This window comes from Aspergillus aculeatus (assembly GCF_001890905.1).
Source record: "Aspergillus aculeatus ATCC 16872 unplaced genomic scaffold ASPACscaffold_13, whole genome shotgun sequence".
Taxonomy (NCBI): Eukaryota; Fungi; Ascomycota; class Eurotiomycetes; order Eurotiales; family Aspergillaceae; genus Aspergillus; species Aspergillus aculeatus.
In genome coordinates, this window is record NW_017962988.1 from 347,407 (window position 1) to 366,438 (window position 19,032).

Sequence of the window (19,032 nt, forward strand, 5' to 3'; positions counted from 1 at the left end):
CTTCGCTGTCGCCCTGCGGTAGGACTGGAAATCTTATATACAGCTTCAAGGGTCTGGGAATGCCCTCCCGATCTGGGCATTCTTTGCACAGTCACTACTTCCAGCTCCCGGTAATGCTGCAATGCATGGGCGAACGAGATCTCTATCTGGCACCAATTAAGACATTTATATGGCCGGTGTGGGCTGTAAAAGGGACAGCAAGCTCTATCGTGACCAAGGGGGATGTCTGGGCACAAGACGCGAATCCTCGAACTCGGAGCGTTCTGGAGGAGCATGGTCCGCCAATGGTCGCGCCAGTAGCAAGCATAGGGCCTGTTGGGTGGGCCTTCCGAGATTTGTGGTACGGCAATCTCCAAAATGGCGCGTCACGAACTGCGCGATGTCGAAAGATATGCCCGACTGGATCATGCGGAACGCAAACAAGAGGGCCCTGCGGATCTTCGGAGAGGTTTCAATGAGATCTTTCCATACGGAGCACACGCGCGTGGACATGAGGATGCTGTACATGTCCACATCTACAAGGGTCAGCTCGAGGATTTCGGGGATGAAGAATATCCTAGATGCTTCTGGCCTGGGAGTTATCTCCGGATCCAGCGTTTCGGCTGAGTGTAGTCCTGAGTCCGAGGAATCATCGGAATCTGACAATCCATCGGTTGCTGGTGCCATCTCTGAATCCTAGAAAGATTGAGCCGGTCGAACGGTTCTTTGCAGTATAGCTATCTTGGAAAACTTGGGGACTATCGTACTGATTAACGGGAATCGACAATTAGAAGTGGTCTGTTGCTGGTCTCTTTGATATTAGACATTGGACTAGGTGCTGCTGGATAATTCTATGGTTATGGGAGGTGGCGGCCATCAACAATGAGTCAATTCTTGCTGCTGGTGTCAACATCACATCATGCTCGTCATCCTGACCTAGAATCGCTGTCAACCTCATAACACCGACTCTCTATGTCGGCATGCCGTCTGCTTGGGAAGTCAACGGTTACGAGTAAGATTGAGCTTTACTCCAAACCTCCATCTATTGTACTCTCTTGGACCCGCAGGACTAGTGATATATTTCTCTATGTCAGACAAAGCTCATAAAAGTCGTCACACATCGCGGACCCGCAATCAATGAAACAGTATACAAATATGTAAAGACGGTGGTATCAACCCCCACATCAGAAAAAACACCGAGGCTGAGACAAGAAACTCCAACATGCAAGGCTAGTGCTTAATATGAGCATCCAGCCTGATAGACAAAAAGTCCAGATCACTTCACAGCCCAGTAAAACATGCACTACAACGATTTGGCCCATTTCCACCCCGAAGTCCTGGACTCAGGACTATTGATGACCGACGACAGGAGACTCTCACTGGGCGGAGTCCGACGCCCTTGCCCTTCCTGCCGATTCCTGTGCTCCCGCTTGAGCAAGGAGACCGCTGCACTGGCATTGATCCCCTCGCCGCTGTCCGTGATCTTCAAGGCCCACTTGGCGTCTTCCTCCTTGAATCCTAGCTCTCGAACCAACAGGTCCATGGCTTTGTCTGTTGGGTCTTGAACTTGCGGATGTCGGAGGACAGGCGCAGTACTGTGCTGGTTTAGAGCTGGCACGGTAGGGCTGCCCCTTGGAGCAGAGATCAAGCTCTCCGCTCGGGCTGATCCGCATGATTGACCTTCCAGGCGGCTGATAATCATTTCATAATGAGAGATCGGTCGCTCTTCTACGAGCGGGGGTGGTTTGGGTAGGTTCATGGATTGCTGTTTTTGGAACTTGAGCTGCACCGAGTAGGCTGCTTGTCTGCGGCGCTGCATGTCCAGCGAAGGATCACTTGTCACGGCGTTTTCGCTCAAAGGGGTGTTATCGCAAATGCCGAACGGACTGGATGCTCGGGATGACGACTCGGAGCGGTTCCCTCCCCGTGGCTTATACGCTTTCGATGCAGCGTCCCGCAAGAACGATGACCGGGTGGCAACGGTGTCCGAGGACAGCCAGCTCGTCAGCCCCATGGATTGGGCTTTCCGGAAATTAGCCAAAACGGTATTTTCATCTGTTGTGATCGACCCGAGGGTCAATACTGCCGATAAACCGAGCGTGAGGATATAATGGGTCCATTCCTCTGTTCATACACCACATTAGCTCAGGTGAACATACTCGAAATTAGTTTAGCAGTCAGAGCAGGTTGTGCTCTTACCTAGAACTGCCTCCTCCTTTGCAGTGGCATTGTCTTTCACGTTGTGTCCATTAAACACCCCCACGTCTCGTGCCATTCTAGCTTTCCCATGCATGGGCTGAAGCAGTACGCCAAGGCAGGTCCAGATTTCAATCATGCTGTGTAGCTGCTTCTGCGATAAACCGCCCGTGTTACCATGTCCAAACCCCGCAGGAGGCTCAAACAAGACGCTACCCATGTCGAAATGATCAGTGATAGACTGTGCCACAGAGGCACGCTGGTCGGTAATATTTACCCCGCCTTCAAACCATGCCATTTGTCCGGCGATATCACCCTCTCTGTGCTTGCCGCAGCCAAATAAACGGCAAAACGTCCAGACCCGCCAGAAGGCTTCATCGACCTCGGTCGCACAGGCATCGTCCAGGCCAGACAGCCCACGAATCGTATCCGGGCGCAAAAACGATGAACATCGGGCTAGGATGATGGACTTCAGCTGGGCGACGGTACAAAGATCTTGCGCATAGTGTTTGAGATAGAGCGCCGGAGTATGCTCAGGGACAGGGGCATCGGGGTCAACGAGTACCTGCCACTCTGTACCCCAAGGGGGACTCATCTCGCGCAATTCCCACGCAGGTGGTGACATAGCAAAAACAGCGTTCTTGATTAATTCCAACTCATGATCTTTGAAAGAGCGGTAGAAGCTTTTGCAGATCAACGAAACATTGAAGAGGTCGTCGAGCGAGTCAACTTGTCGCAAAATCGTTAGGACGATAGCCTCAGGCAATGTGTTGCGCATTCCTTCTACAAGGGTTTGACCGGTGTGCGTAGTGTCGCTTAGGTGTTTGGCTTGCGATACGGCAGGATTGGCGTCGAGCTCATATATGGTGGGAGCCTGCGAAGCATTTTGGCGTCGAAATGTATTTGTAGCCACGCCCCCATACTTGCTGTGAGACACAAAGTATTTCTCTGACGATCCCTCAACGAACACATCATTCAGCTTATTATGTCTCGGAACGTGATTGGCATCCTCGTTCATTTTCTTTGCTGTGGATTGAGGTAGTGCCGGCTTCGTGAAACCGGGATTGCCAATTTCCTTTGTCTGCAGGGACGACAGTGTTGGAAATTGCTCCTGCTTGCTGTCATTGGATGTTGGGGTGACATTCGAAACTGTGACAGGGGAGCCCGGAAGTTCGGCCACTTCACCTTTGTCCTCATCTCCAGTAAGATAGGATGAGTGCGAAGTGAAGTCTAATGCTGACGCGGTGAAAGGGCTACCGGAAGGTCGAAATTCGGGTCGGCTAGGCAAGTGGTTGAGGCCCGGCAGACCAAAAGAGAACGACCTTCTATTCTTAGAGTCTTTCTTTGTCTGACTCAACCCCTCGCGGGATTGAGCTTTAACGGCCTGCTGCACATCATGAATACTCATAGGAGACATTGGTCTTAGCCTTGTAGCCATCGTTCCCATGCTTTCTCTACGCATCTGCAGATTCTCATCAGGGTAATGTAGATGACTTTGTGGAGTGAATTTTTTTGTTTGCTGTGATTCTGTGAGACGAGCCATATTCTGTCCCACTGGTCCGGCAGGTCTGGACAGCGACGGACGATGATAGTTCTCCTGGATATCAGGCAGCGAGGGTGACTTCAGAGACCGATAGTTGTTATGCCCAGTCTCACGGCTTCTGGGCAAATGATGAGATCTGTGGCGGGCTAACAATGGTGGCAGTTGGAATGACGGTTCTTGGGGAAGTGGTTTGTCTCTCAGCTCCTTTATTGACGAGTGCCTGGATATAGTTCGAGATGGGGAATTTTGTGACTTCCCATCGTCTTCGAAGGACCCCAACAGATCTGGTGAGGAAGCATGGACTGAATACGGAGAATTTCGCCCGGAAGACAAGCTCAGAGAGCTTTGACTCGTGATCGAAGATCTTAGGGTATATCCTGAGGCTCGCTTGTCTGTGGTCTCTTCCGATGATACAGAGGGCGGCCGACCTTTGCTTCCCGGCGAGTCGGATGATTTCAAGCTCGTCGGAGAGTCCAAGGGACCAGTAGGATCAGTCCTCGTTCTCGATGGGATTCGAGCAATATTGCTCGTAGGAGACGCCAGGGAAAAGTGGGAAGCAAGTTCCGGGAAAAAACGAGCCCAGCGCGTTCCTGACCACGATGGCGGCTTGTCGGACATGGGTGAAATTAATTCTTCGTCATCGTCTTCATCGTCCTCCGCGATATCTGACCAGGATGCATCCTCAGGCTTTGATTTGTCTAAACCGTGGAGATCATGAATATTAAACATTTTGACCCCCGCTAGCTGAGAGGCGTGGCTGAGCGTCTCTAGTGTGTTCATCTTGGGGAACCGCCACGGTCTTCGTGTCTTAGGTGTCACAACCACCCGAGCCCCGCTCTAGGTGATACCAGACTCGGGATCTGGATAAGGGAGTAGATATTCTGCGTATCACGTAGAGCAAATCGAGTGCGTCAATCCACGCCGCACAACCTTAGACGTGCTTTATGCCAGCCGCCTCTCAGGCATGATCAATGCGACCGGCGGATGGGGTTCCCTGTCCGTCGCACTGTACTCGTTCCGAATCAAGTCCTATGGACTGACTTCGAACACAGAAAATATGTTTTTCGAATTTGTGTGTTGGAGCAGAACCTAGTAGCGAGATTTTTGATCGATGGAAGAGAATCAGGGATGACAGGCAGCTTTCGTAAGTTGAGCGCACTCGGCTTAGGGACGCTATTCTCGCATTTAAGAGTCAGCTTACTATCGCCGACGGATAGTTCGGGGTAAACAATAGATTGCAATGGGACCGTATAAATAATCGTTCAGATTCCATCGCCGAGTGTGCGACGAATGACAGCGATTGAACTGACCTTGCGAGAGCTTGGTATCTCTGGCAGATACTAAGGCAGATAGATAGTGTAGATGGTTGGACAAGGTTCTCGCGTGAGGGGACTCGACTGAGTGCGCGGGGGCGACGGTGGGATAAAAGAAGATCACGAAAGCAACGCAAGTCTAGTCTCCACGTGCAGGACAGACTACTTCTTCCCACCCCCTTTACCCAGGAATGTAAGGAAGGAAGGACTCTAGCAGAGGTTAGGTGAAGTGCTGACGACATGACGCCAGCGGAAATAACTAATGAGCAGGCAGGCTGATAGGCGGGAGGATACACAACACGAGGGAGGAAAGGCATGGATGGAGGAAGGACGGGATTGCCGAACCGCGGGGGCCAAAAAAACAATACAATACCGTACATAAATAAGCAGGAACAGTGATGGGGCGCCCGTGGTAAGTTAGAGCATAGAATATTCATCTGGCTTCTACTCTTGCCGGTGAGATCAATTCAAACTATGCAGATAATGATAGTAAGTACTACTTACTGATTTTAAATAGAAAAGAGACTATACATAACACGAGTCATAGAAAAAATGCAGATGTTGGCTGCGCCAGCTGCTCAGCCATCGGATCTTCAACCATCCCTGGCAAGCCTAGTTTTACCGTACCGTACGGCGGGTATCAAGGATGCAGACTGCACGGGTGTCTTTCTCCGCATCTACATGTACAGTATGTCGCAGCCACTTTTCTCCTGGCTGGATCAAGAGGCAGTGCCACACTCTTTTCAAGTCCCAGGTACTCCGTAGTCTATGCTATACACATAACCTGGCTTATCCCTGCATTTGATCGGACACCAATAGCATAAAACTTCCCCAAACATGCCCCTGCGATTTGTTGCGTCCATTTGACCCGAAGAGAAGTAAAGTGTACTGTGTAGGGATTCAGAGCTTCTCGCTTGAAATTGTCGGACACCGGCATGTAAGACCTGCATGAAGTCACGGGAAAAATCCAGCCCCCTGTTGAGAAATCAACCAACTCTGACCCCAGGAGCAATATCTTAAAAAGGATAGAGTATGGTTCCAAGCCTTTACACCTTTTCTCATGCAGGGTCGGATCAGACTGTAAGCACCTACGATGAGTTCATGCATCCCTCTCCAGGGACGGTGATCAAACCGCCACGCCGTTGTTGAACAGTTGGAAATGAGCCAACGCCGTTTCAGAGCAAAGGCTTGCTTGCTTGCTTTAATTGTATTCAGTAAGGATCGACAGCCTCGAAGCCTCGATTATCAGTGCCTGGCAAACATCTCTGGTGGGGCTTGCGGGTCACTGTACGGCGTAGCCTGTCTAGAAGGTTCAAAGGATCACTTGACATGGCATGGCATACAGAAACTCATCCTCTAGTTGTCTACTGGCATGGAACCTGACAGTTGTTCTCCTATAAATAGAGGGGTGCTCCACTCCACCATACCGAATTTGGTTATACACCAGGGACTCCCGCTCGGAACCAGACATGACCTCTTCCTGCATGCTGGGGAATGATGCTTGCTTGGGACTTGACAGCAGCAGGGCTGAATCATGCTTGCCTTGGAGAGGTTACGCGGCGAAAATGTACCTGGGAATGTAGGGAGATGTTTTCCCGCCCCCAGATCAAGTATGAAACTCAAAAACACTAGTTTGAGTTAGCTTCTGCTACGGCACCTTTAGATGGCCTCAAGATGGGGGCCGGATATAAGGTGCACTTCATTGTTGGTGTAATCCTGGGTCAATTCTTCGGCCGAGTCGCCAGAATCAAGGTGAATGCATTGTCGTGCTGTTTCAGAGTAGGGTACCGTAGCCAACAATCCATGGTGCTGCTTATCATCTACTCGAGTATAACCGATGCCTCCAACCGGAACGCTTGGTGTGACGCCAAGGTATTTCCCCACAAACACAGCCAAACAGAAAGGCGTCATTTCTCTAGAGTCTCACCACACAATGTTTTTGAGTCTCCAAGACGACCAGCATAATCTGGCAGCCCCAATCAAGCCTCCTCTGTCCCAGACGGACAAAGTCATCACAGCATTGATCAACAACGTCTTTTCCGCCTGGTCTTCGAGAAAAAGACCAATGCCATTACATGGCATGCTTTCCTGGACATTGTTCGCTATGAGTTGTATGTGCTCCCTGTTGAAGTTGCATGCTCCAAGCAATGCATTAATAATGACAATATAAGCTAACCAGACATAAGACTAAGATAAACCGCCCAGATAACACCAAACAGACTCCCAACAAGCAGTCGCTTATCAACTGGTACCACCGTGAAGTTCAAGACTGACACAAAGGGCCAGAGTTTGAAACCGGCGACCAGGATAGGCCAGAAATCCTAGTCAGGGAGGGGTCAGCAAGTCCATCGCCCGTCGGAGGTTCATTTGCTGTTTTTTGATGGGCCAAGACAAACCATACATTTTGAATCTGCAGCGTGATCGTCTCCCAGTTCTGACCACGCAGGAGCCCCATCGTCGTAATGAAGGCGACAGTGTTCCAGGCACCGCCCACCACCTGGTCGATGACGATCTTCAACACGGTGTTGGTCACGTTCAGTTTGGTCTGCGCCCCTGCAGCACCCTCCGTTTTGGCCTTTGGTGCCTGGACCACCTTCTGACCGGGGAACCTGGCCTCGAGTCCTTCGAGCCAGAGGAAGGTTAGGGGCGAGAGAATGAATGCGGACGTTGTGAACTGGAGAAGTGCTTGGCTGTCAAGCTCAAAGGGTCTCTGTAGAGTCGTGTTAGCTACGTTGCAGCTGCAGACTCGGAAAACCCTAGTCCTTGCGCGCATTGCGATCGTACGTACTTCATCTTTGTAGGCGCCGATGGCCTGCGCTAAGACGTTGGAACCGGCATTGATCACTGCGGCCTGTAAGGTTGCCTTGGCTATTGGGGGAAGCGCCATGACGATATCGGAGGTAGGCTGAAATGACGTGTACTTCTAGGCCACGTGGAGTCGCTCAAGCTGAGCCTCTAGCGCTTGAACCGATTGGGATAGCTGAAGCTTGGTTTCAGGATTGCGTATCCACGAGCCACATATATGATCAAACTTCAAGGGATCAAGAGATGCTTTGGTATGAAGTAGAGACGTGGCCATGAAAAAAAGAATCAAATGGACAAGGGGTTGGGTTTTAGTAGTGGGTTAGCGATGACGAGCAGGTTTGGGGATGGCGCTGTGGGGGTGGGAGAAAAAGGAAGGTTCACACGCCCGCGGGCGCCAGCGGATCCTTGACCGACTGGCTTTGTTTTCTTGTTGGTGGTTTCGATTCGGGCCCACCACACCTTACCGTAAACCACTAGAGTCAGGGTCTGCTCAGAAGTGCGGTACCCGCGCTATACTACATACTGTACAATCCAGGAAGTACTATTCTTCTTAGCGAAACATGGAGGACGTCTTGGCCATTGAAACCACCATGCGCACCACATTTCATGGTGTTGCTATGCCTTTGATCATCTTGAGACTACTAACAACAAGGGATCTCTCCAATACAAAATCACCAGGACATATCCGGGCCTCGATCTACACAATCCAGCTCCTTGCAAACTTTGACTGTGTCAGCGATGATCTGCTCAAGCAAGGGCTATGAGGACTTTGGCTTACGTTTTTCCGCCTGCTCAAACCTTGCATTCTCCCTGGGCTTCCTCATGGCGGGAAATACTTCGGCTCCTTGTTGCCTTTCCAACTTCAAATGGGTCTTCAGTGCATCAAGGACAGCTTGTTGCATGCCTATCAGAATGCTGTCAGATATGATTATCGCACGTCCAATCTTGATTAGCTAACTGGCCGACTTACCTGCATCCTTTGCAGTTGGTTGAAGTGTCACGCATGCAGAGCTAACGGGACCCAACTGTCAACTTTGATCGTGACGGAAACAGTCGAGCCATACCTAGTATCCTCAAGACAGGAGCGATATGCTGTTTCTAGCTCAGCGATCGTCTTCTGCAGCCGATTAGTCGTCTCCTGCGTTATAGCTTTAGCTTCAGAGATCATGCTGCTGCTGCTGCTGCTGCTACTATACAAATCAAGTCGGAAGGAGGTTTTCTGCGCAGACACCGGGATGCAGGTCAGTGTGCACCAATACCCCTTTCTATCAATCGCCTTGACTGCCGTGATTGGAAAGACGGTCATGCTTGCGGAGCCCTCTTGCGAAACCCCAAGCCTGTTCAACAACCAAGAAGGGAACCTTCGCTGGGATCCCAGGCTCCTTATACCCTCAGTGTCGATCAAAGACTCGGCAATCCTCACTACACAGCACTCTCAGCAAGACAACTGCAATCCTCCAAGAAGGTATAACCTACCACTCAGCTTCCAATTGACCTGACCCTCAACCGTCTGCCCACCTTCCCACCTCGACCGCAGCGCAATCTCACGAGACCCCACAAAAGCATCAAGCAACTCTACCTCCGGCGGCGGAACCTTCAAGCTGGTATCCAAGTTCACAAGCACGAACCCCGCCCGGCTTGTAAAAGTATGCACAGCGAACAGGGCATTCTGCGCGCGATCGAACCCCGCCACCCCGTCAAAGTGCGGCGCCTTGATGAGCTGCCCGAGACTGTTGTAGCTCCAGCCGTGATACCGACAGCCGAGAACGGTGGACGAGCCGCGGTCCTTCCGGGTAACTGGGTATGCACGATGGCGGCACACGTTGTGGAAGGCCCGGAGCTCGCCGTCCTTGCCTAGGATCAGGAAGACGGGATATCCGGCGACAGTGAGGGCGTGGTAGTCGCCTGGCTTGGAGAATTGGCTGCGGTGTGAGAGGCAGAGCCAGTGCTGAGGTTGAGGTGTTAAGTGTCTGGGAGAAAGCTTGAAAGGAGTGAGGGCGGGGGGTGGGGTTACTTTACTGAAAATTGCGCGACGTTCGAGTTCATATGTGCTAGAGCCTGTCCACCAATCCGCAGAAAAATCGGGTTCTTTGCTAACTGCAATGATTTCTTCGTGCTCTAGAGTTGACTCGGGTGAAGGGAGCTTGATTTGTCTAGGAAGATATTCGAAGCAGGTTTGGATAAAGGAACGAGTCCAGGTCTGGTACAACAAGGCTAATCCGACTAGCAGTCCAACTACTAGAGGCGTTGTTGAAGCTGGTGGAGCTACTGAGTACAGCGCTTCCATTTTAACAAACAGATATAGTTGAAAGATGTCCTAGAGAGATGTCACTCCCAGCCTGGGTGCGAAAGTGTGTTTATATAGATGCTCGATTATCGCCGAGGTCAGAGCGCTTGAATACGTCTCCACCGGCCTGCATGAACCACCAGAATCGGCCAGTAGGAGACTGTCGTGCTGTGCGACGATTAGACTTCTTCTTGAATCATACCCCTCTTTGACTTGCCGAATTTGGTGAGACTATCCAGGGTCCACGGTGCCAAATTGTCAGCCGTTGTTGACAGTCTAGATTGAGCTGCACTTGATCATTGGACTTGAGATCGACAAGTTCTTATCTTGCTTACAAGCAACGCGGACAGTAATGGGAAAATTCTTCTTGCTTCTGGCCTCGAACGTTGATGGCAAACCACCCATTTGGCCATCATGGATGTTCGCACTGTTCCGTCCCGGTATCATGCAACAACAGCCATGGTCATCTCAGCTCCTTCCTTATGTGCCATTCCCTTTTTACTCCCTTCTTTTCCCGCTTGATCAATAGCGTACTGCTCACACACAAGCTCAAAAACACGACCCTGATAAACTGAGAAAGATGAGCATCTCAGCAACCACAGACCGAAGGAATCATACTCACACGATACACCATTCTCCTTCTCCGGATTCAAGATCCCTTCGCTATAAATGCCCCTGACAAGGTTATCCTGGGCCTTCTCACACAGCTCGTAATCCTCCATAGCCACCTGCCGAACAAACTTATAGTACTGCTCGAACTTCTCGCCCGATTCCATGTGGTAATAATCGAATTCCATCCTCGTCACATTAGGATTTTCCGTCGGACAGACGCGGAACGACGACATGCCCCCGCCATACACATTCAAGGTGCAGTTCGGGAAAAAGTAGAGAAACAGACCATCATCCGGCTTCTCCGGGTCAGCAATGTGCTGTGAGAAGTTCTGATGGTTGTGCACCGCGTACGAGGTCGGGGGGTAGTAGACGGAGAAGGACGGGTGCGTGTACTGGCAATGCAGGCACTCTTGGTAGCCATCCACCCTGGTTTGACGTCAATCAGCCTAGCTTCCTGACTCCATCTGGTTGCCTTGGACCATTTCATACATAGTCTTCCAGTTGAATCGACCTTCATACTTGATGCTCTGGCGGTACGGAAGCTTGGTGAAGTTCACTTTCTGGAGCAACGGTTCCAGTTCGGGGAAATACTCGTGGAAATCCGGGGCCTCGTCCCCCAGGGCTGCGAAGACCAGACCTGTGGGAGTAACATGATGTCTTAGTGGTCGTTCCTGTAGCCTTCTCAGCGCTATGTCTTTCGATCACTGTACGGTTTCCAAGCCTACCGTCTTCAAGCATCGCACCTGGATCTCCTCTGCACCAGGATAAGGGCCATCTCCGGAGCATCGAAAAGCTATCAGTGGGCGCTGAGCGATCTCGTATTCGACTTGTGCGCCCACCTCACGGAATCGAGTGACGGGACCTAAAAGATACCATGACTAGAGGCGTGATTCGGTTAGGAGGTGTGAGCACACTGAAGTAGGAGGCCACTCGCCTTCAGAAACACGGCTCTCCGTTCAAGTTGATAGAGCCCTTGACTACGATACCAGGATGCAGGCAAAGTACGATGAAGTTCGGGCATTTTCGAGATGATTTTGAGGTCAGTATCAGGAATGGCGCCAGCTATCTATCCAAGCTTCCGCTGGTCGGTCTGCTTTCCTTTCTTATAGACACGGCTGCAATGCACCTTGAAGTGGTGACCTGCAGCCACAGGAGTTTCCATTGGACAGGCGTATCGTTTCCTGAAAAGGTTATGAGATCCCGTGTTCACGGTTCTTTACATGTACTGACTGTACTTATGTACTGCAGCCTTCCATGGAGGCTCGAGTGCTACTGGTCGTACGACCGATAGATTGGCCATTCAGAGATTTTTGATACCATCCGTGCGATATAAGCTCGATCAGTGCTGCAAGACCAAGGTAGTGAGTGATTTAGCGTATGTCTCGAGATGCTTCGGGCGTTCTGTGAACGCGGGGCAAGTAGTAAATATAGAAGGACTCGCAATTCCAGTTCTTGGCAGAAGACTTCAGTGATGAATGGGCACTCCGTATAGACTTTATATTCTCTCTGGTAAGCCTAGAATCAATTCTGGCTCGACAAATGACTGATGCCTTGAATGAGCGCAATATCAATGGGTATAGTTGCTGCCTGGCTGCGGACCATCATTCCTGCCGGTGGCGATAAAATTTGTCAGAAGATAAAGATACATCCTCTGCTATGACTTTCTGATTTCAAGCATTGATTACTCTGTGGCAAACACCTCTTGCGCATTCTGAAGTGCATCTTATCTTATATATCTCTAGAGATATTCTAGAAAGCCGGTAAGGAACGGTTGCGAATCACATGGGAAATTCGTGGTGGGTCGTCCGATGATTACGTCGTGACATTCCGCCGTGACTCTCTTCCTCCTCCGACTCTCTTTCACTCTTCTCTTCTCCGCAATTCTCCTCCGACCGTCCGCTGACTTTTGCCATCCTACTTAGTTTGTGTCCTTCTTGTCAACATTCTTACCATAGCATAATTCGAAAATATCGCTGGCACATTGCAACTGTCAACTCAAATTCGATGAGATAGCCGTGTGCGACCGAGCTATCACTATGGCAGGCAACCGAGTCAAATACACGCCCCCGCCTTCGCCGCCTTCGCCCACGGCCTCCTACTACGATGTCAGCGATGCCGAAGAGGATGACTATAACACTATATCGCACTTGACCTCCCGCCGAGGAGTCAAGCTTCTATTCTCCAAGAGCAAAGTCCGTCCCCCCATGCTTAAGTGTCGCTGTCAATATAGCTAACCCCGCCTTTTTCCGCGCATCATAGGTCTATGTCCACCCCACTCCCTCCTCTAAAGACAATATCCCTGGGTTTATTGCCCTGATCCAACAAAAGCCCCTTCCCTATGCCTCCGGAACCTCTACCGCCACCAATCACACCAAAGACATCTCATCTTACCTCCTCGCCTGGGTACCGGAATCCTCCCTTGGTGACGCCTACAGCACCTACGTCAAAGTTGACTTATCGGACGACGCCTCCCCTCCGCGACAGAAATACCTCGTGCCCGCCCTCCCCACCACGACCACCTACAAAGACCCCATAGGCCTCTACGCCTTCGCCGTGCCCCTGTCAGAGATCTATTCACTCCTCGTGCGACCGCCAAGTCTGGGATGGTGGTTTGGCAGTCTCGTGATCAACACCCGCGCCGGGGACAGCTTCCCCGCACTATTCTTCCACGACAGCGAGTGCGAGTCGACGATACTGCAGAAGAAGAAGAGAACCCGGGAGAGCTTTGATCCTTTCGGAGAGGATGGGAGTGTGTTCTGGGGAGGGGACGAGGTGTTGCGATGGCTCCGGAGATACGTTGAGGTGCAACGGTCCGCTCTGGACAGTAGCGTCTATCTCATAAACCCCTCCGAGGAGGATCGGATCTCCTTCGGACAACAACCAACTTCGGACGCCGCGAGGACCTCCCAGGACCAGACTGTTGCTCCAGCGCAACCCGGGGGAAGCAGACAACCAGATGCTGGCATGGACCCATTTGTGAAGACGCTTAAGGAAGCACGGTGGAAAGTTCTTGAATCGCTCAGCAAGATTACGACCTTCACCAGGCGAACCGCGAATGAATTGGCGGACAACCCCAGAATACCTCCCCAGGTTCGTCGCTTGATGAGGACACCTGAAATCCAGACTTTGCAGGATGAATTCGACAGTGCTAGGCTATATCTTGCTCGTTGGGCCATGAGCATCTCGGAACAGAGTGAGCGCGAAAGAAACCAACGCATCTGGACTGCGCGGGATGTGCTTGGGATGGAGAATAGCTCGGTGGGCGACTTTGAGATCCTAGAACTGGAGACGGGAACCTTGTCCATCCAAGAGCGTCGGAAAACAGTGACTCTGGAAGAGTGGGAGGGTTTCTTCGACCCGCATACGGGCCGGTTGCAAGTGACTGTTGAAGAAGTGAAGGAGCGAATATTCCACGGTGGGCTGGACCCCAACGACGGCGTCCGGAAAGAGGCATGGCTTTTCCTTCTCGGCGTGTATCCGTGGGATAGTTGTCGCGACGAGCGCCAGGCTCTGGTCAGTTCGAAAAGAGACGAGTACATTCGCCTGAAAGGTGCTTGGTGGGAAAAGATGATCGAAGGCGGCTCCACGGCAGAAGAGTATGACTGGTGGAAAGAGCAGAGGAACAGAATAGGTAGGTACTTTGAGGATTGCATGACTGTTCTATGCTGACCCACCGCAGAGAAAGATGTTCATCGCACAGATCGCACGATACCCCTATTTGCTGGCGAAGACATCCCCCATCCGGACCCTGACTCGCCTTTTGCCGAGACCGGAACGAACGTGCATCTAGAACAAATGAAAGACATGCTTCTGACATATAACGAATACAACCCTGATCTTGGATATGTCCAAGGCATGAGCGATCTTTTAGCGCCAATATACGCTGTCATGCAGGATGATGCCGTTGCATTTTGGGCCTTTGTCGGATTCATGGACAGGATGGTAACGATTTCCTCTCCTCCCCACACAAAAGCTGTTCATGCTATGCTAACATGGTGAACCAGGAACAAAACTTCCTCCGGGATCAATCCGGCATGCGCGCACAGCTGACTACACTGGACCACCTTGTCCAGCTCATGGATCCGCAGCTCTACCTCCACCTCCAATCTGCCGATAGTACCAACTTTTTCTTCTTCTTCCGCATGCTCCTGGTCTGGTACAAGCGGGAATTCGAATGGGTGGACGTCTTGCGTCTGTGGGAGACGTTATGGACGGATTACCTGTCGAGCAGCTTCCACCTTTTCATTGCCCTGGCAATCCTCGAGAAGCACAGGGATGTGATCATGGACCATCTGAAGCAGTTCGATGAAGTCCTGAAGTACAGTACGTCATCCTCTTCTCGCACGTCTCCCAAACCCCATGCTAATGTATTGTCTAGTCAACGAACTATCCAACACCATGGAACTCGTTCCCATTCTGACTCGCGCCGAATCTCTCTTCCACCGCTTCGAACGAGCCGTTCAAGCCATCGACAAGAAAAACAACTTCCCCTCTCCATCTCCAGCAGCCTACCAACGCAAACCCACTACGAACTCCCCTGCTGCCGGTGACACTACCAACGACAACAACAACAACAACAACAAGGGCAAATCCCCCGAACGTCCTCCGCAATCCGCCGGCTTCGCCACCGGCAGCAGCGCCGCTGCCGGGCCCAGCAACCGACCAGGCGACAAGGACGCAAAGGTCATCTCCCCGGAACTAAGACAACTCTTCGCCAAAGACATCCCATGGGCTCGCAAGGCCCGACAAGGTTCGAAACCCGGACCACAACAACAGCAGGAGACGGCGGGGACATCCGAGCGACGTTCGTAGAACTTCCTCCAAGAGTCTGACTAGTAGCAACAATAGCTAGTTCTCTCCCATGTTTCTCGATATGATAATTTATGATGTGAAATGATACCTGTGACTGGTTTTGGTTTGCCTTTCTCAAATACTATATCCTCTCTCCCTCGCTATCTACTTTCTGTCCTGTGACTTGATCATCACTTTTCTTTCTCCAGTCGTTGTCTAGATAGTTACCTGGAACGAATCTTGACGTAGCCTTTCATTTCGTGGTTATGATTAGGTATCTCCTATGGAAACAGAGTGACGGGTGACGGTATAGTTTTTTTTCAAATGGTCTTTCTCCCCTTCTCACTCTCTCACACTCTCTCTGTCTTTATGTGCAGTCTAGTGTATAGCCCTCTATCTTCGCGATTGCATAAACCGCCACTAACAAGATTGAAGTAACGCTAGAGCCGCAGCTAAGTTACTCAACCTCAGCAAAAGATTAGCACATCGGTCGACCTTAAGCTGGAATCTAACCCATCCATCGTCCACCCAATACAAAAAAACTCCCGATACAAGAGAACCAACAAGCAAAGCAGAAATGCATACACTCGATAATAAGAAAAAAAGAACAATAACCTAAGTATTTACATACATACATCCCTGCCCCATCCGTCCCCTGTCCCCTCTAAAACAGGCTAAGAAGATTAACAAAAAAGAAACTCCAGCTATGCACAAAAGTCCACACGCAGGAACAACCGCTCTTTTGGGAAACCTAAAACAAAACACACAGAATAGCAAAATACTCGGCGGCTTCGGATTTGTTGCAGGCGCTGGCTTTCCTCTATCGGATCGGAACAATAATAACGAAATCAATGAATCGAAAAGCCGGACGGTACAAGATCAAGTAAACAGTACGAAAGAAAAGGAATGTCGTCGTATCTCGGTCGTTAATCCCGCTTGGAGGAATATGTATGTAGATGTCTTTTTCTTCTCCTGTTTGGCTGTCTGTTGTCTTTCTGCTTTCTTGTGCTGTGCAAGGGATGAGTGGGTTTTCTCCCATCTTGCGGTTTACATTCGATAGTCAAAACATTGGACAAAGGGACTCTATTTTAGATATCTTCGACAATTCTAACGAGCTGGGCGAGCTTCTTCATCTTCGTTGCCGGGTTTGTAGGATCTTCGTTCGTTGTTGTTGATGTTGGTGTTGGTGGTGGTGTTGTCGTCGCCGGCGTCGGATTCATCCTCATCGTCGTCGTCATCGTCGTCATCGCTTTCCCAGTCCTCCGCTTCGAGAGAACGGGCGCGGATACCGAAGCTGAGGATGAATCCGACAAAGGAGACGGCGGAGAAAACGCCGAAGGGCATGGCTTCGCCTTTGGTGGGGAGACGGGAGGCCAAACTGAACAGACTGCCGGAGATGAGGGGTCCGACAGCGCGGCCGGCGGCGGAGAGGGTTTGCGCGAGGCCATTCAAAGAGCCGAGAACCGTGTGGTCCGGCGCGGAGTTTGTGATCTATTTGATTTTGCAATTTGTTAGAAATGTTTTCAAAGCGTTGAACTCGGGAAGGGTTGCATACCAGTAAGAGTGCACTGGTCAACCCGCCTACCGAGGCGACAGTCTTGATCAGCAAGACAAAACATAATTCAATGGCCATCAGAGCGGTCTTGCCGGTGACACCGCTCCTATCCGTGTCGTTGCCCTTGTACCCGATGAAGGGCATAAGGAGGAATGACACCACGAACCCCAGCAGTCCGGCACGGTAAGACCACCGGTTGCCCATCTTGTCGCGCAACTTTCCGAAGATGCAGATCTGGAAGATGATGGTAACGAGCCCTGTAAAGCCCTGGGCAAGACCGATCTCCGAGGGGGTGAGAGCTCGGCCCAATGGGGGCCTGGCTTGCGAAAAGATGGGGAAGAGCGAGTTGAAGGAGACGTTGCACAGGGCAAATACGAGATACGTCAAAAGGAGCAAGATCGTGTCCCGGTTCCATATTTGACTTTGCATCAACGATTCCGGGTGCGGACGGGGAGATTCAGAGACCTCCGAGGCCGAGTCCAATTCGCTGTCGTGATCCTGGCTGTCGGTGGACTGTGTTCGGAGGTGGCGGTATGAAGCATGGTGCGGTGGTTTCATCCATCCTGCGCGTTTGGCGGAGCTGGTCCATTGCCAGAGCCAGGCAAACAGAGCCCGAACGCGCCGGCCAAAATGGGGGAGGGCATCCGCATCGTCAAGACTCTCGTCGAGGAGGAAAATCGAAGCGACAAAGTCGACAATGAGGATTGTCGCCGCAATGAGGTTAGGGGCGGCGTATGGGTATGGGTTGGGCTGACTCTTGTCGAATGGGTTCTTGGGGAAGATCAGCAACCCGCCAAGGATGGGGCCGGTGACGCCTCCGATGCCGTACAAGACGGGGAGATAGGCGAACGCTTTGGATTGGTTGCTGCGGTCGGTGATCTCACCAAGACAGGTCGATACGAGACCCTGATTACCGTTGACCGCACCCATTAACGCCTGTACCGCAATAGCCTGATATAGTGTCTTGCAGAATCCAAAGGCACAGAAGCATAGGGCTGTAAGAAGGGTGCCCAGGAGGATGATCGGTTTCCGGCCCACACGATCCGACAACCAGCCCCAAAAATAGTTGGTCACAAGCTGCGCAATTGCAAAGGCCGTAGCCAGCGCTCCAACATACATGCCCACGGTATTCGGTCGATTTTCAGCTTCAGGAAATGACGACACCATCTCGGGTAGATAGGGACTAATTGAGTTGAAGGCCGTTTGTTCGCAGAGGGAGATGAAGGCTAGGATGGCCATCTGCCGCTTCGGGAGTGGTGACCCAGACCCGCGCTCGGAGCCATTGTCATTCTGCTGAGGATGCGAGTCTCCGCCAGACGATCCAGACTGTCCAGAGTTCGGCCTTCCGCGAGACTTTGGTGGTGGGGTGTCGAAGGTTTGGTAGTGTAGGGTGGAAGAGTGTCGCCGATTGAACGGGCCCTGCTCGTCTGTCCTCATCTTCACGAATAATGGTCCAAAAAGATGATCTGGAGGTCGTGTCTCCAGCCTCAGTGAGCCTCCCTTGCGTTTTCAGCAGAGATAATGGGGCTCAAGGGCCACACGTCGTTCGCAGTGCGGGGGGCGTAGGAGCCCCCAGGATATGACAACTGAAAGCGATTGAAGGGGTAAAACGCAAATAAAAATGGATCTTTCAGCCACGTAAGATCCGTGTCCCAAAGCTGAAGGCGAGCAGGGAAGAAAGAAAGGGAGTAATGATGATAAGCGCAGTCAGCAGCAAGACTGGATCTCGAAGATGTTGCGCGTGGAGTAACTCCACTCCACACAAGATCATCGGCGAGGCCCTGCAGATGATGTAAGCCCCTCTGCAGGCTTGCAGCTGACTCATCCGCTCCATCTGGTGGTCACGCTCACCACCACGTGCGTAATAGGCCAACAACAACAACAATAACACCTGTAGACGCTGGTATTAATTTATGGCTTGTTTGATGCTTTGGTGGCACACATGACCAGC

The 19,032-nt window shown here is 51.4% G+C and overlaps 7 protein-coding genes across 7 annotated transcripts; 1 reads left to right on the forward strand and 6 right to left on the reverse strand.

The window, feature by feature from the left end:
- Nucleotides 1-204: 204 nt before the first annotated feature.
- ASPACDRAFT_45588 (uncharacterized protein) lies at nucleotides 205-666 on the reverse strand (the record flags this gene model as incomplete). Its single annotated transcript, XM_020201631.1, has 1 exon — nucleotides 205-666. One exon carries the CDS (start codon nucleotides 664-666, stop codon nucleotides 205-207), a length of 462 nt encoding a protein of 153 aa, XP_020053834.1.
- Nucleotides 667-1,294: 628 nt separating this feature from the next.
- Nucleotides 1,295-4,372, reverse strand: ASPACDRAFT_1175 (F-box protein; the record flags this gene model as incomplete). Its single annotated transcript, XM_020196064.1, has 2 exons — nucleotides 1,295-2,103; nucleotides 2,179-4,372. Coding segments are annotated over 2 exons (3,003 nt in total), but the record flags the coding sequence as incomplete, so codon positions are not given.
- A 2,830-nt stretch (nucleotides 4,373-7,202) lies between these two features.
- On the reverse strand, nucleotides 7,203-7,918 carry ASPACDRAFT_45590 (Mpv17/PMP22 family protein; the record flags this gene model as incomplete). Its single annotated transcript, XM_020201632.1, has 3 exons — nucleotides 7,203-7,352; nucleotides 7,433-7,741; nucleotides 7,820-7,918. The coding sequence occupies 3 exons, from the start codon at nucleotides 7,916-7,918 to the stop codon at nucleotides 7,203-7,205; spliced, it is 558 nt and encodes a 185-aa protein (XP_020053836.1).
- A 451-nt stretch (nucleotides 7,919-8,369) lies between these two features.
- ASPACDRAFT_123407 (putative iron-sulfur cluster-binding protein) lies at nucleotides 8,370-10,188 on the reverse strand. The gene is made up of 6 exons (XM_020196628.1): nucleotides 9,851-10,188; nucleotides 9,313-9,784; nucleotides 8,901-9,258; nucleotides 8,807-8,847; nucleotides 8,615-8,740; nucleotides 8,370-8,557 (listed from the first exon to the last, which is right to left on the reverse strand). Exons 1-6 carry the CDS (start codon nucleotides 10,121-10,123, stop codon nucleotides 8,508-8,510), a joined length of 1,320 nt encoding a protein of 439 aa, XP_020053837.1. The 5' UTR covers nucleotides 10,124-10,188; the 3' UTR covers nucleotides 8,370-8,507.
- Nucleotides 10,189-10,531: 343 nt separating this feature from the next.
- Nucleotides 10,532-12,172, reverse strand: ASPACDRAFT_80385 (aromatic ring-hydroxylating oxygenase subunit alpha). The gene is made up of 6 exons (XM_020205634.1): nucleotides 11,966-12,172; nucleotides 11,670-11,916; nucleotides 11,461-11,613; nucleotides 11,225-11,406; nucleotides 10,746-11,161; nucleotides 10,532-10,694 (listed from the first exon to the last, which is right to left on the reverse strand). The coding sequence occupies exons 2-6, from the start codon at nucleotides 11,754-11,756 to the stop codon at nucleotides 10,567-10,569; spliced, it is 966 nt and encodes a 321-aa protein (XP_020053838.1). The 5' UTR covers nucleotides 11,757-11,916; nucleotides 11,966-12,172; the 3' UTR covers nucleotides 10,532-10,566.
- Nucleotides 12,173-12,425: 253 nt separating this feature from the next.
- Nucleotides 12,426-15,697, forward strand: ASPACDRAFT_80386 (GTPase-activating protein GYP7). Its single transcript, XM_020205635.1, has 6 exons — nucleotides 12,426-12,495; nucleotides 12,658-12,927; nucleotides 12,995-14,366; nucleotides 14,415-14,677; nucleotides 14,740-15,058; nucleotides 15,114-15,697. Exons 2-6 carry the CDS (start codon nucleotides 12,772-12,774, stop codon nucleotides 15,545-15,547), a joined length of 2,544 nt encoding a protein of 847 aa, XP_020053839.1. The 5' UTR covers nucleotides 12,426-12,495; nucleotides 12,658-12,771; the 3' UTR covers nucleotides 15,548-15,697.
- Nucleotides 15,698-16,633: 936 nt separating this feature from the next.
- Nucleotides 16,634-18,518, reverse strand: ASPACDRAFT_45593 (MFS transporter; the record flags this gene model as incomplete). Its single annotated transcript, XM_020201633.1, has 2 exons — nucleotides 16,634-17,017; nucleotides 17,082-18,518. 2 exons carry the CDS (start codon nucleotides 18,516-18,518, stop codon nucleotides 16,634-16,636), a joined length of 1,821 nt encoding a protein of 606 aa, XP_020053840.1.
- Nucleotides 18,519-19,032: the final 514 nt, after the last annotated feature.